This window comes from Perca fluviatilis, chromosome 7 (assembly GCF_010015445.1).
Source record: "Perca fluviatilis chromosome 7, GENO_Pfluv_1.0, whole genome shotgun sequence".
NCBI classification, from domain to species: domain Eukaryota; kingdom Metazoa; phylum Chordata; class Actinopteri; order Perciformes; family Percidae; genus Perca; species Perca fluviatilis.
The window spans coordinates 24,685,996-24,702,022 of NC_053118.1; the positions used below are offsets into that span (position 1 = coordinate 24,685,996).

General features: G+C 43.6%; 1 protein-coding gene and 1 long non-coding RNA gene across 4 annotated transcripts in view; one reads left to right on the top strand and one right to left on the bottom strand.

Moving 5' to 3' along the window:
- Positions 1-1,096: 1,096 nt before the first annotated feature.
- LOC120562604 lies at positions 1,097-4,511 on the bottom strand. Its single transcript, XR_005639796.1, has 3 exons — positions 4,188-4,511; positions 2,496-2,646; positions 1,097-2,370 (listed from the first exon to the last, which is right to left on the bottom strand). It is a non-coding gene; the product is annotated as an uncharacterized LOC120562604 (long non-coding RNA).
- The window catches only part of cicb (capicua transcriptional repressor b), a 40,689-nt gene continuing 27,966 nt past the window's right edge, over positions 3,305-16,027 (top strand). For all 3 annotated transcript variants that reach the window (XM_039806401.1, XM_039806402.1, XM_039806403.1), the window contains exons 1-2: positions 3,305-3,529; positions 10,115-14,085. In XM_039806401.1, coding sequence (XP_039662335.1) covers positions 10,254-14,085 — 3,832 coding nt within the window. In that variant the 5' untranslated portion in view covers positions 3,305-3,529; positions 10,115-10,253. The remainder of the gene's footprint in view (positions 3,530-10,114; positions 14,086-16,027) is intronic.

The window sequence follows — 16,027 nt, forward strand, 5'->3', positions numbered from 1 at the left end:
AACTCAACACATTATAATTACACACATTAAAAGATTAACTGAAACCTGTGGTAAGAGATTGCTGGCGTAACAAGCTCGCTGACTGCATTCTCACTCACATACACCTGGCATTTAGCAAGAAGAGGGGAGCTGCAGGCCCTGGAGCTCTGTCCAGGCAGCGGCGGTTCGTAGTCCATTAACCCACAAAACGGTGACTTTGCGCGGGTATGGAGTGCTGTAGGCTGCCGGCCGTGACAGAGCTCCATCTACCTCACAGCAGGCCGGGGTCTGTGAAGGAAGGCAGGCCGGGCGGCGAGGCAGCTACACAGGCAGCACCAGCGCTGAACTCCGACACACAGAATTTGCAATTAGACATCAATTTTCGTAAAACGGCCCATATTTGACCTCTACATAGTTGATTTCTCGCATAAAAAAGTCTCAGAAGTGAATTAAATGGTAAAATAGGATATGAACAATGAATACAATTTCTGAGATCTGGCCGACCTAGATTCAGAAGACTAACTGATCTCAGGTCAGTTGTGTAGCCTATGCAAATGTTGGGGCGTGACAAGGAGAAAGACTAGAGCCAAATGAGGAGGAGCCCCATAGTTGACGTCAACTAGGCGGCTCGTTGAGATTTGCCCGTTTTCAGAGGCAGTTTCAAATTGTGAGATTTGCAGAGGAAAGAGGTGTCAATGGGATTTAGAGGTTCTATGTATGTCCTAGTTACCCACTAAACTGTCATTATTCAACTATGGAAAGTTAAAATTGGTTTTGCATTCTATCACCCCTTTAAGGCAGTTCAGAAACAGGGTCTCTTTACATAGTTTGTCCACCAGAGAGCACTGACAAGTCTACTTTTAAACTGTAAAATGTCCTGCTCAGTATATATCCTGGTCACGATTCTTTAATACACAAAATGAAGCTCATCAATTAAAACTCATCAAACTTACCAAAAATGTTTATGCTGTGTGTTTATCTAAAGCCAATCAGCCAATATATTTTTATTACATTTTTAGACATCCAAACATCAGTATCAATATTGACCTCAAACATTGAGTATCATCTATGATTTTTACCAGTAGGAGCACATTCATCTTACTGGATTTGAGCTGCAGATACTGTCTCCCTCCAGAGCTCCTCAAAAGAGATTTTGGGATAGAGGACAGACATAGATGACAAGAGAACGATAGAGATCTATGTAGTAAAAAGCTTGCAAAGACACATGTTCTGATTGAAATGTTTTAGTGTAGTAGTTGGTTCCCAACCTTATTGGCTTGTGACGCTATAATGAAAGAGAAGCAATGTCTACTCATGACTCATAATGACTAAAAATGTCTTGTAAGTAAGTAAGTAAAGTTTATTTCTATAGCACATTTAAAAACAGCTCGTGCTGACCAAAGTGCTGTACATAGCGCATTAGCCACAGAGTAATAAAATAAAAATAAAACACACGTACAAATCAGTGATTTAGGCTAAAAAGGACATTGAAGACAAGCACTTAATTACAAACATAGCAGGATAAGACAATTAAAATGCCGGGAAGGCCAATGTAAAAAGATGAGTTTTGAGCCTGGCTTTGAATATCACAATTGAAGGGGCATTTCTGATGTCAGGTGGCCGTCGGTTCCACAACTGAGGGCCAGCAACAGAAAAGGCTCTGTCACCTTTTTGCTTAAGCCGGGACCGTGGGACATGGAGGAGGCCTTGGCTGGAGGATCTGAGGGACCTGGGAGCTACGTGAAGATGACCCCTGGGATATTTCCCAGTTTGGAAATTGATTTTAATGGCATCCTGAGTAAAACACAGTACCTCATTTAACTTTGTGTGGACAAATTGTTCACTATTAAAACATGTAAGTTGCAGTGCTTAACAATTACAACTAGATGTCACTCTACATCAACATTTAATCAACATCAAGCCTCTCCATCCTCCATGTCTTTCCTCCTCTCTCAACACATACATGCACAAACACAGGCAAGCACACATACGTGGTAAACATATTCTTACCAAATATACAGCTTCCTTCTGCAAATCAGAACTTTATCTCTATCTCTTCTCTCCCATCATTGAGCTTGAGTGAGAGATCAGCATCCATGCATCAAATCACACCAACAGGGGGCGCTGCTCATGTGAGATCCCGCATGGCCGTCTGTCTCAGCCTGTCTGGTTTTCTACTACACACAGAACAGTGGATTATGTAATGTTTACTATTATGGCAATATATCGAGATAGTGTGCTTTCTCTTCTTCTATTCACTATACAGATGAGATGATATATATCAAAGTTATCCGACGTGCAGGTGCCTGTCTCACGCACGTGCCATCATCTCAAGCATGCACATCTTTCAGTCAGTTCTCAGCACACCGTTTTTTTCTCCAGCACCACTGCCTGCAAGATACAAACATGGGGTTAGCCGAGTTTACGCCAGACCACGCCCTCTCGGTCCAGCTGGTGGCAACACTCGTGATGACATCACCGCCGCGTGCACCCATTGGTCCTGAGACGTTGCACACCTGCCCAATCGTCTGCCGGTGAAGTGACGTCAGCCGAGACCGGTCCCGTTCGCTTTCATTGGAGTGGGCGGGGCAGAGAGATTACCGACGTCAGAGCCAGCGGGATGCTGCGCCGTGATTGGCTGATTGCGGTGAAAGTCAGCGTCTGTTGCTGAGAGAAAAGGGAGAGGGAGTGAGGGAGAGCGGTTTGCAAGGGGCACCGATACGTCGGCTGCGCCACATAAGAGTTGTCCAGCTCGTAAACAAACTTAAAACGCGCACTCATGCACAGTTTTCACCTGTGTCAATGCTTTCGCTCTGTTTGCCTAAATAATAATAATACAAAATAACAATTGTAATGCACGCAATGCAACAGTTTGGATACTGGGCCACAGAGTACAGACAACCGCATTGTGGTGCTTTAATCCTGCTGCACCAACTTCTATGTTGAGAAGCAGAAGGGTTGATGCATTATCACCGTCTGCTCAGGAATGGCACTTGTGCTGTCAATTATGGTAAACATACTCCTTTTCAGAAGGGGAGGGGGCATTTGTGCCTTTCTATTGGCTCTCAGTGATTTGATCCCTCCTCTCGGCCCTCCCTCATGCTGTTCCTATGGTTCCCAAAGCTCTTATTGGATACTGTAAAGTTTGGGACAGGACACCGGTCTGGCTCAGCATCCCCGCCACCATTGGCTGGATCCCCCCGTCTGTCAACTGGACTTTGACAGCCCGCCACGCCCTCTGGTCTGTGGCACTGGCGCTGATTGGCTACTGTACCTGTCAGCGACCTCTGATTGGTCGGCTTGCCCAGCTGTTAGTGGTTCATTCACCATTTTGTGACTGTAGTGGAAAAGAAGACCGATAGTTTTTATAGCCTTGTTTGAGTTTCTGTGGGGAAAGACATGTTTTGCGGACGAAAAGTAAAGTGTGAGTGTGGACCGCGCAGTCGTCAAAGCCGACAGCAAAGGGATGTTACCGAACGTTGTGCCAGCTCTCCTCACCAGAAAATAAGACCATAAATCTTTCTCCGGCGAGGGGAAAAGCTCTGTTTGGGTGAGTTGAAACTAAGTTAGGAAAAGGTAGTGAAGCTCCACTGACACGAATATTAAATGTTCAGGAGCAGCCATTTAGCACGAGACGAGAATCATCTGCCAACGGTCGGTCTGTTGTTCCGAGACCGTCCGAAGAAATGGAGTGACGAAGAGCCGAGAGAAAGGGGAGGGGTGGGGGATGTAACAGCCTAAAAACTTTCTCAAATGTTTTACCGCAGTCCCACGGACGACCGGGAAACATGTTCGCATTCCTCGGGTGACATTACAATATTGTGGTTAATGTTGAGTACTTTTCTTTGACCTTAGCTTTGGAGTTTTGCGTGGAGCAGCGCTAGCGTAGTAAAATCAATCGACCTATTTGCAGCATTGCAGCCCAAATGTTTACTGATAGCAACGCAAGCTAATTCGGTGTTTATAAAATAGACCTGGGACAAAGTAGAAAAACAAGACAAGGCGTACAACGTCCCGTTTCCTTGTGTTCTGGCTGACTGTGTCATTATGTGGGTACTAGTAGTCTGCTACCGTTGCGTACTACGACTACTACAACCACCACCACTACTATTAACGTTACTGAGCTGCTTACTAGAGCGAAACACCAACAAGGAAAGATTCCTGCTTTTCCCTCAAGTTTAAAAAAAAAAAAATCAGTGTCAGCTTACAGACTCCATTAAGGAAGCTTCTCCGGAGTAATTGCGTGTATGCACTAGGTATTGTGGATATTTGCATGCCAAACGTCGTTGTATGAGGAAGAATTAGGCCCGTCTTGTTGGTATAATAAAACGTCACTTGAAACCGGTTGTTTGTGTTTGTTACCAAGCGGTCTAAGTGACTGCCTCGAGTCATAACACTGCTTTGACATTGTGTAGCGCCTCTCGTAGTACTCGCAGCGCAAGGAAGCCGGGCTAGCATTCTCGGCTTTTCCCTCGCCGACACTCCACTTTTCTCCACTGCAATCAGTGTCGATGTACCGTTGACATCTCTGACTGGGCAGTTTTTAACATTTTTAACATATTTTATTTTTGGGTGGGGGGTGCATTTTCAGTCACATGAATTTAATGCTTGTTGTTTTACATTTGGACTTAAAGTGTCCTTATCTGTCCTGAAGATTCATGCTGTTGCATGCATTCCTCATATCTTCATCATTGCCCTTGTTGAGGCGGAAGACATCTCTCATGGTGTAGTGGTCATTGATGTAGCATTGGCAGTTCTGCCATTTGGTCCCAAACAGGAACAGTCACCTCTGATCTCTGCTACAGCCTCCTGACCAATATGGGCCAGAATGCACAAATTCCAGGCGTCAGTGTACCTCTTTTATTGATATAATTTCCACAGTCAAAAATGCCACCCACTAAACAGCTGCCAGTATTCATACTACGTCACAATGGATGTTCTCCATAACAAGCGCAGTCACATACTTGCATGCTCACACACTTCACAGCTTGGCCTCTTGCTACACCTTCACAAAGTGTTTTCTTTTACTTGTCTCATGTTGCATGTATGATCACGTCCCACCCACTCATGAGTGCATAAACCAAAGTCTGTGTGTCTGTGTGTGTAAGTGTAACAGAGAGCATGTTCTTATTTTGCTGTTTCATGTGTGAGTGTGTTCCCCGGTGACCCAGTTAAGGGCAAAACTGCCCTACCATGCTGGAGTGTACGAAGGGCCACGTAGGCTTCACTATCACATACGGTCTTTCTCTGTGGTACCATTGTGCGTTCTTTCCTGTCCATCCCTGTCCCCGTCACTGCAGCCTTGCACCCATACAGACACCCATAAAATGCTGTTAGGAGAGGGATGAGCTGCAGTGTGCCCGGTAACTACGTATACACTCACACTGACATATAGTGCAAATGCAGCGTTGAACAAGGTAGGCAACCTGAAGACAGCCGCATACAGTCATATCCTTGTGTACTATAAGAAGCTCAAATGTCCCCAAGTCTCACACACACACACACACACATACATGTACACATACACACACATCCTGTGCCATATTGCGGTGGGGCATAGGCTAAATTCTCTACGAATGACTGGATAAACTGGCATCAAGTTGGAGGTTTGTTATGGTTGTATAGTCCAGTATTAAATACTGAACAACTTATTCTTCTTGTAATGTTGACATTGAGATGAGATTTCCTTATGAATGACTGTTCTGTGTGTGTGTGTGTGTGCGTGTGCGCGTGTGTGTTTGGCGCATGCATGCTCCTTTGTCTAACCTACTAAGAAATCACGATCAAGATGCATGAAATTGTATATTTTTAATCTTCAAATGTTATATCATAAAAGTCATTTTTATTTATTTTTTTGTTTCTTTTTACAGAAAAGCAAAAATTATACCAGCCAGAGTGTTAGCTCCTGCATATGTGTGTGTGGACGGGTGTTTTTACGGCACAATGAATGTGTGAGTGTAAGACGATATATAGGTCCAAGGGAGATTTTAACAGTGTATGCATGAATGCACTGTAAATTCCAGGGAGAGCGTTTAGTATGTGTGTGTGTGTGTGTGTGTGTGTGTGTGTGTGTGTGTGTGTGTGTGTGTGTGTGTGTGTGTGTGTGTGTGTGTGTGTGTGTGTGTGTGTGTGTGTGTGTGTGTGTAAAGTTTGTTGTTGCTATGCTGTGGAGGGGGATTTCATTGTTTGTATGTGTGTGTGTGTGTGTGTGTGTGTGTGTGTGTGTGTGTTTGCTGTTTAAGGAGTCCAGTCCAACGTCTTTGAGACGATAGCCGTCGATTATCTGTCTATTCAGGATTTACAGTAGCTTTAGACCAGAGCAGCAAATATCTCACTCTTAACCTGCTCTAATGCTGGTAGGTGCAGACGTCTTGAGTCACCTAAATTATGTCTGAGTTCCTCTCTGCTTCGTCTGAATGCAGCCCAGAGGACAATCCGGATTCTCCAACCACTTTCTTTATATTTTTCGTCCTAATAACCTATGCAGTAAAACCAAAGAAAAGAGATTTAGATTTTGACATGGTCTTGGCATCTTGGATTGTAGCTAAATAAACATTAAAGATCTGCAGTTATTTTCAATTTAGGGGATATTTGTGGAGCACACACTGTGTTTTGTTTTTCATCTTTTGAACTATTAAAATCTGATGCATTTTATTATATGGCAGCACTGAAATTATATTATTATATAGATGCCTCCTGCATGAATTCATATACTTTCCCCTGTAATTTAGTGTAACATATTTAGTGTGTTTAACAACATTGGTATTTTGTCTGGAATTTCAAATGGAATTCTGTGGCTAGGATGATAGCTTGTGACTGATTCTAGGGGTGGGAATCTACAAAAGCATCACGATATGATATCATCATGATACTTGGGTCACGATATGATATTATTGCAATTTGAAAAAAAAATTACAGTATTCTGCGATATATTGCAGTTTCTTACTTTTTTCCAACTTCAAATTATTGCCAATTTCAAATGAAGTCCTCAAAAGGAAACTTTGTCAACATCTGTTTTATCTAAAAAGATAAATGTCTCTGTTTGTTCATCTCACTTCAATTGTATTACTGCAAAATGGGATTGCCAAGCAGACCAACTGACCAACACATATTTAATAAAAGATCGATACTTGGCATCTGTGTATCGATACAGTATTGCTACGGAAAATATCGTGATACTATGCAGTATCAATTCCCCCCCCCACCCCTAATGGATTCACAAATGGGTACACATGGTTGAAGAGTTAAAATGTTTAACTCTCAGTAACAAAAACTTATGAGGATGATAAATAAATAGTTTTGAACTTGTTACAAACTTGCAAAAAAATGCTCAGCACTGTAAATAAAGAAAGGTCCAGTTTAAAACTTCTTTGTTAGCTACATGTTGTGCAGTCCGGTACCTTCAAAGTTACAGAATGCTAATACACACAAATGCCTGCTACTGGCTTATCAGTCAAAGCCTAGAGAATTTTGGAAGGCCGTGAGCATGAACCATGTTGCACAACACATTTTTCTATGCTAAGCACAGATCCTCCCGAGTCATTCAGTCAACCCAGACAGTCAGTCAAGTGGCCCTGACTCCTTCCTGTCTTTTCCAGTGCAGTACAGCAATTACAGGACCAACACTCCCGTTCCAGGCCTCAGCGTCTACTCTAATGAAGGAGTACTTGGCCTGGTGCTGGTAGGAAGGACATTCATGCAGTCCAAATTTTCTTTCTTCTTTCCGTTGCTTTGTCTGAGATAGATGATTTATACAAAATGTACTCTAACTAGAAAGGGAGTAATAACTTTTTTTTTTGTTATCAGCACTAATATTAAAAAGTATGGCTGATATTTTGGATTGTATATATTCATTGTGTTAGTCTTACTACACTGGAAAGCTTTCAAAGATCAAACTGCTTTGGACTTACTTCATATATGTTTAGTTCTCTTTCGTACATTTAAAATGAAGTAAATGGTGATCATCGTTTTCGGTTGCAGACTCTTACAAACTGTTTTGTAGTTGGTAATAGTTAAGCACAGATATGAACAGAGCAGTGTTTTTCAAATGGCTGCATCTGCAGGAAGCATCACAGTTACAGTACAGTAGGTAAACTCCAGATGTGAAGTCACACACATGGTGCTAATTCAATGAAATTTTGAAACTTCAGTATCACTCTTATTGGTATCTACAGAATTTACCATGATAATGATCAATGTCTGTATATTTCATTACTGTGCGTCGCCAATCCGTAACAAAAATAATGAAAATGAAGGACTGATAAATTCTAATGAAATGAAAGCCTCTATGCCTGTTTGTACAGTAAATACTGTGCCAGCAATGAGTGTGTAAATGACTTGGGTTGTTTATTAGTCATTCAGGACCAGGAAGAGATGCTTTTCTATACTGCAGGAAGTGGAAGTTGTGGTGTTACTGGTTTATGTTGTGTATTGTTTGTTACAGCGAACAAACTGTTAACAACAAGGTCACCTTATGTATGTGTGATGAACTTTTCCAATGTCTAGGATGGGGACTGTGAGTATGTGTACCGTATGAATTTGTCTGTGTTCTTGTCTGTATTTTTAGGAATGCGGACATTAGCACATGTGGATGAGTTGCTAAGCTTAGTCGAGGGGAGCACATATGCACACGTCTGTGTGTGTGTGCGCATGTGTGTATTCAGCCTGTAATCTTGCATCAGTGAGTGTGCCTGATCCATTGCCATCCTTTTAATTTCTCTCATTTTTGGCATATCTTACTACGGCAGATTATTCCAATTATACTGTCTTTTTGTAGAACTGTGTGTGTGTGTGTGTGTGTGTGTGTGTGTGTGTGTGTGTGTGTGTGTGTGTGTGTGTGTGTGTGTGTGTGTGTGTGTGTGTGCGCGCGCGTGTGTGTGTGCGAGAGAGAGAGAGAGAAAGAGACAATGACAAAAGAAGACTGGGAAAGACTGAGACATCGAGAAAGACTGAGAGAGAGCCAGCGAGTGTTAGAATGACTGTGGAAATTCCCAATGACTACACAAGAACAGCCTATTTGAGCAAACAGCCAAACAGCCGCATACTCCCACCTTTCTCTCTTTCTATCTCTCTTCTCTTTTTCTCTTTCCCTCACTCATGTTGTAGGGTGACCTCACCCAGGCCAGTGCCAGCCCTTTTCCTCCCGATGGAAGTCAAAAATAAATGCTGTATTGCGATCTGACGTTGAAGACGCAGAATCTAGTCTATAATGCATAGCGTGAGAAAGCTTCTCTGTGGCATTTTGAACTAGCTGGAGGAGTACAAGTGAGTAAATCAGGCGACCTGTGTGTGTGTGTGTGTGTGTGTGTGTGTGTGTGTGTGTGTGTGTGTGTGTGTGTGTGTGTGTGTGTGTGTGTGTGTGTGTGTGTGTGTGTGTGTGTGTGTGTGTGTGTGTGTGTGTGTGTGTGTGTGTGTGTGTGTGTGTGTGTGTGTGTGCATTTGTAATTAAAGACATGTAGGCCTCATTAAAGGCACACACTTGGATACTGGAGTACTATTGGAGACAAATTGAAGCGAGTGACCTTGGATGTTTACATTTATTTCTTTCCTTTTTTCTTTCTATTGTATTTGGCCCGATTTTTTTAATCTTTTTTTCTGGCCCTTTATTTTAAAAGAGTAAACTATCCCATTAAGTGTTATCATACTCACACAAGGTTAACCATATTACATTTCAATCTCTGCCCAGGATTACCTGGGAAATAAATCAATAACTCATCATAACTATAAAAATCCACTTTTTATTAATTATTAAGTATTAGGCTAAATATGGGTCTAGAGAAGAATACTGACTTATAAGAAAAGCATGTCCTTTATTTTTTTTTAAGCACATTTTTAAAATGTTGCTGTCTGGTTTGAAAATGGTGGTTAGCAAATGTTGAAATTAAGATTTTATGTTTGGAGTGTACAAACTGGCACTTATAGACAAGCGCACACACAGACACTCTTGCATACACACTCTGGTGGATCAGGCTGACATGGAGAGTAAATGAGAGCATACGTCAGATCTTGAGCCAATGTGATAGCCCATGCAGTGTAGCATACTTCCAGGTATGACGTAATTTTTATTCTCAGCAATATTTGATTATAAAGATAATAAATGACCACCTATCTTCTGTATCTATCTCTTTTGTTCCAGCTTGCAATACAGAAGACAGAAGGACAGGAGAGAAGGAAAAGCACAGAAAGACAAAAAAAGAGTGCCTTCGAAGTTAAAAAAAGAAAAAAGAAAAAGAGGAACGCCACAAAATCTGCACTTTGTGAACAGTGAAGAGGAGATGAGACCATTAAAGAAACACAGAGGGCGTTCTCCCCCATTAACTAGAGGCAGAGGGGGGCGAAGGAGAGGGGGCTCACAGCCCCTCCAGGAGAAAGACCCCAAAAGAGTCAAGAGGGAGACACTTGTCAAAACCACACAGCATACACCCAACACTCCCACACACAAACAGACCCTGCCCACAGTTGCCAACTCTAACGAAGAACCAATCACAAACAGCAATACCCCCACGATGGAGGAGTCTACTGAGCTGAGGAAACCTGTGGAGTCAGTTGAGAAGGAAGGTAAGAAGGCAGAAGAAAAGACAGAAAAGGAGAAGATAGTGGGCACAAATGGAAATAGTGCTGTGGCCACTGAATCTGTAGCATTTCCTACCTCTTCTCCAGCGCCACTCTCCACAGCTACGCCCCCTCTGGCCACCAATCACAGCCCCAATTTAGGCTCCGTCTCTAGTAGGAAAACAGCCACCTTTAAGGCCCGCGTACCCAAGAAAAAATACACATATGAGCACTTTGCTAACGCAAATGCCCTGACTACCATTCCTACCTCCAGACCCGCACACATACACAACAGTTATTGCAATATTAACAGCAAAATAAGTGATAGTGTGAATACGCCCAATAATAATTTCAAGAGTAGTAACAATATTAGTAATAGCATTAATACAAGCATTAATGTTAGCATCAATAGCAGTACTAACAGTAACACTACAAAAGGTATTAACAACATGACTAATAGTAGTGCTGGGAGCCATAATACTTTTATCAATAGCAGTAATAGTAGAAGTAATAATTGCTCAGGTAATCAGTCATCAGTCTTAACTGTGGATAGTAGAGATACAGAAGCAAACTGTTTTGTTTCCACGGAGGATAAAGCCCTCAGGACAGCAGATTCCCAAGCTGGGGAAAATGAGTCAGAGGGGGCCCATTACTCAGTGCGCTCCTCGTCCACTGATACAGCTAGTGAGCACTCCGCTGACCTAGACGTGATGGAAGCAACAGGACAAAGCCTTCATCAAAAGAACTCCAACTACCCAGCTCCTCTCCATAACTTGCACCATAAAGAGGCCAGTCCTTCAGAGGGACTAGCCGAAGTTCTGGCTAAAGGCATGAAAAACCAGAGAGTTCTTGCTCGTCAGATAAAGAGGACTATGGAGAGTGGGGTTAGGGCTACAGGGGACAGAGGGGTTAAGGAGATTAACTCATGCCCCTTATTATCTGTGTTCAGACCAGGGGTGGTGCGTAGGGTGAGTGGAGGTACTGTTGAAGTCCAGCTCCAAGGAGAGGAGACTCTTTTTAAATACCCTTTCCATGGTGGAACCGTGATGACATCGTCATCAGGGGCTGAGAGCACTGTGGAGTTTATTTTGGATGCCCCCCCACCTGGCATGGCACCGGTGGCAGTCAGGACTCGAGTGTGCGTGCCCTTTGGTGGAGAGGAGGGGGGTCCTCTGCTGTACAGAGAGGGGATTATCACTCAGGTGGACCCCCACCCCGGTGTGTCATTTCCTTACCAGGTGCTTCTAAATGAAGACCGAGAGACTCTGGACAATGGAGGGGTGGGGGAAGAGAAAGAGAAAAGGAAAGCTAATGCTCGGACTGTGTGGGTGTCCCGACAAAGTCTGAGGCTTCTCACCCCTCCTTGGGAGGTCCCACATTTGGATGGTGGGAGGGCAAAGGAAAGAGAGCGGGAGAGGGAAAGAGAAGAGAGGGAGCGGAGGGAGGAGATGGAGGTAGAGAGGGAAGTGTGCCAGTTGAGTATTGGGATGGGGGTGCTGGGAGGGGGAGCAAGGTTAGGCCATAGTTTTTCACATGAAGGGGTTGTAGGTGGGCATCCCTATGTAAACGCACATCCACCACCCCATTCCTCCACCGTGACATCTAGTGTAGGTGGCAGCACAATTCATGGCTGCGGAGACAACTACTCTGACAGAGAGAGACAGAAACAGCCAAACACTCCAGAAGAGGACGTTGAGGTATCTTGTTTTAACATGACCCTCACTGTTGATCCCAAGCCAAATGCTGGGACCTCTCAGCAAGTAAACATCGTCTCCAGGTCCAGTTGCTACCCCCCCTCCTCCCCCAACCTCTCTTTGGTGCGGGGTCTGGAACCCCCACACTTCTCCACCCTACCTACTCCTCAGCCACCCCGTTCCACTGCCTTACTGGTGTCTGAAATGAACAACACCACTCCAAACCTACCTCCATCAAAGACCACTCCCACTCAGACCCCGACTCCCACTTCTGGTGGGGGGTCCTCCTCTACCTCCTCTCGCTCCAGGACTCCCCTCTCATTGGCTCAGCAGAAATACAAGAAGGGTGATGTGGTGTGCACCCCTAATGGTATCCGTAAGAAGTTCAATGGTAAGCAGTGGCGGAGGCTGTGCTCCAGGGAGGGCTGTATGAAGGAGTCTCAGCGTCGAGGATACTGCTCAAGACACTTGTCCATGAGGACCAAAGAGATGGAGACAGCGGGGGGAGGAGGGGGAGGAGGAGGAGGCAGCAGCTCAGGGACAGTCACCCCTGACTTGCGGGGGAGAGCAAGCAGTGAGTTTGAGTGGGACGACACATCAAGAGAGAGCAGTGAGACCGGTAGCAGAGGAAACTCCAGACCCCGCTTGGTCCTCCCCTCCCTCCTCCCCCATGACCTGTCGTCACGCTTTGACTTCGATGAGTGTGAGGCCGCCACCATGCTTGTGTCATTAGGGAGCTCCCGCTCTGGCACCCCCTCCTTTTCTCCCATCTCTAACCAGTCGCCCTTCTCCCCTGCCCCCTCTCCCTCACCCTCCCCACTGTTTGGCTTTAGGCCGGCCAACTTCTCCCCAATTACCGCCTCCCCAGTCCTCCAACACCGGAGGCACAGGCAGCCCAGTGGGACAGGGGGCAGTAAGGTAACAACCCCAGCTGGAGGAGGAGAAAGGGAGAGACACACTTCAGGTATCCAGCCCTCCTTCCACAGCAACCTGATGTTTACAGTCCCCATGAGCCCCAGCAAACGAAAGTCCGACGCACCTCCTCCACCACCCCTCCCCTCACACCACCATGATTACACACCCAAGACAGAGCTGGAGCAGGGGGACCTTAACTCTTTCAGGGTGCTGTCCCCCCAGACATCAGTTTCACATTCCCGCACACACACACCAACTTTCTCCCGACCCAGAGGAGTGACCACCCCGTCCTCCAGTAGGTCACCGTCCTCCACTGCTGTCTCCCCTCCTCCTCTGCTGGTGTCTCCAACTCCTCCTTCTCCTCTAACTCCCGATGGAGGGCCTCATCGTGTGGTCCCTGTATCCCAACAGGCCTTGCGGGACTCCCCTGTCATTGTGAGAAATCCCGAAGTCCCACTGGCAAAATTTACAGAGTGTCCCTTAGGAAGAGGAGGAGGTGGAAATGAGGGAGGGACAGATAAAACCTCATCTACAGACATCGGCCTAACACCCCTCACCCCTCAGCCAATTTCAGGCCTCCAGATTCCCGTCCCCATTAACGCTGCTGCAGCCACAGTACCAAATGGCACCGTCGTTTTGCGGAGCCCAGCCCAAACTCTGGTGCTTGTGTCCCCGACACCCTCCTCCCTGCCCACCACTGACACCCCTGACACCCCCCTGCAGGCCCTGTCAGTTACCGTCAGCACAACAGTCACAGCTCCCGCTCCAAGTAGCACTGACAGCTCTGTGGAACGAGAGGAGAACAGCGGGACAGGGTTTGGGGGTGAGGTCCAGCAGCCAGTTCCCTGTCACCCTTCTCCCACCGCTCTGCTGCCCCTGATCCTCCCAGCTGAAAGCCTTCACCCTGTCCCACGAAAGGACATCATCATGGGACGTCCTGGCACAGGTGAGAATTGCTTCATACGTGTGGATGTATTTTGTGTACAAAGTCAGTGACTTTGAAGGAACGAGGATACACTTTTGGAGGCTATGGAGATTTTAGTCGCAATTAGGAAATTGGGCTGCAGTTAGAAAACAGGAGATATATGGAATAAGCATATTTAATGCTGTATTCTGTGCACCTTTAGACATATTCCAATCACATTATAAATATGTTTAGTCTCTGTTCCAAAAGAATATAACAAAGCAAAACTCCTGAAATATATATTGTCAATGAGAAAATAATATAGATTAGAATAGAACATTAATAAGGGATAATGTGTTGAATGTATGAAATCAAATTGAATGTATTATAGGCTATAAATTCCTTATTTCAATTTTGTAAAATAATTACACACAATTCTCACACAGTATACTTTCTTTTATTATATATTTTTTACACAGTTTTTTTATATTTAAATTATCATTCAAGTCAAATTATTCCTACATGACACCAAATTTCAGCTCTGTATACAAAATAAAAATGATGGAAATACATTTTTTATGAACCCCAATTTTTGGAACCTAACAGCCTCGTGGGGAATATTTTCTGCAACATCGCCAGTTGTGTGGCATAAAGAGGTAGGGGAGTTAGGTTTTTTTTTTTTCTCTGCATAATTATTTTCATGTTTTAGTTTGTGTTTACAATTGAATTGCCTTCCATAGAGTATATTCACTAAATTCAATTATAAGAAATGTATCACACCTTTTTAAAGGATATATTTTGGTAGCTGTGTGTCTCTGTAGTGTCAACTACTAATACACAGTGTCAACTCAGAATGGACTGAGGAGAAGCTGTTAACATGTCTTGAACTAGCAGGATAACCAGCATGTTGCAGTATAATACTAAGTGTAAAAAAAAAAAAAAAAAAAAAAAAAGAGGGGCAGACAAAAAAACACAAAAAAAAAAAGAAAAAAAAAAAAATTTGAAGGGAAGGGAAAGGAAGGGGAAGGGGGGAGAGGGAAAAAAAAAAAAAAAAAAAAGAAGGAATTTTTTTTTTTTTTTGTTGTTTTGTTGTGTGTTTTTTTTTTTTGTTAAAAAAAAAAAAAAAAAAAAAAAAAAAAAAAAAAAAAAAAAAAAAAAAAAAAAAAAAAAAAAAAAAAAAAAAAAAAAAAAATTTTCCTGTTAAATACAATGTAAATAGCAAAGACCTTTCTTAGTTATTTGTTTTTTCTCTATATATTTTCTGAATAATGTATTTTTTTAATTTATTTAACATAACTTGTTTGATAACACCTACAGTGTAATAGAGGCTTCGATTCACATTACCATGCCACGACCTGTGTGTGCTGATGCCCAGTGAAAGAAGCTCCAGATAGCCAACATGCTGTTGTCCCATATGGCTTCCTCTAGTCGTCTGTCCACCATCCTCATGTCTTCTGGTAAAACTAAACTAAATGCTTAACTGGTCTTGTGAGTCCCATGTAAGCCCTGATACAGGCACCTGTCATTCACCAGGTCAGGACTAGGCTTGTTGGAATCACTGCTGAGTATCAGCAATTAGTGAGTTAAGAATAATCCAAGCCGTGTGTAACTCGGAGAAAGGGAGCTCAGTTTGTCTGATGATTTTTGGAAAAGGACTATTTTACATCACATATCATGTTTAAGAGCCAAACAGTTATTACAAAGATAAAACTATCAAAGTAACAATACAATTGTTGTTGTTTTGGATTTTAAATACAAATGGAAAAGGTACACAATAGCTGGATGCAAAATTATGTATTTGTGTTCATGTGTATGTGTGAGAGAAAGTGCAAAAGAGAAAATGTATGCACGTACATGGATGTTTTTGAGTTTTCTGATGGAATTGGACTGTACTTATACAGGATTAGCTTTGTTGATATTGGAGAGTCCCTCTTATATTCCTCGTAAGTCATTATAGACAGAAACTTCATGGCTGAGTCGTAGC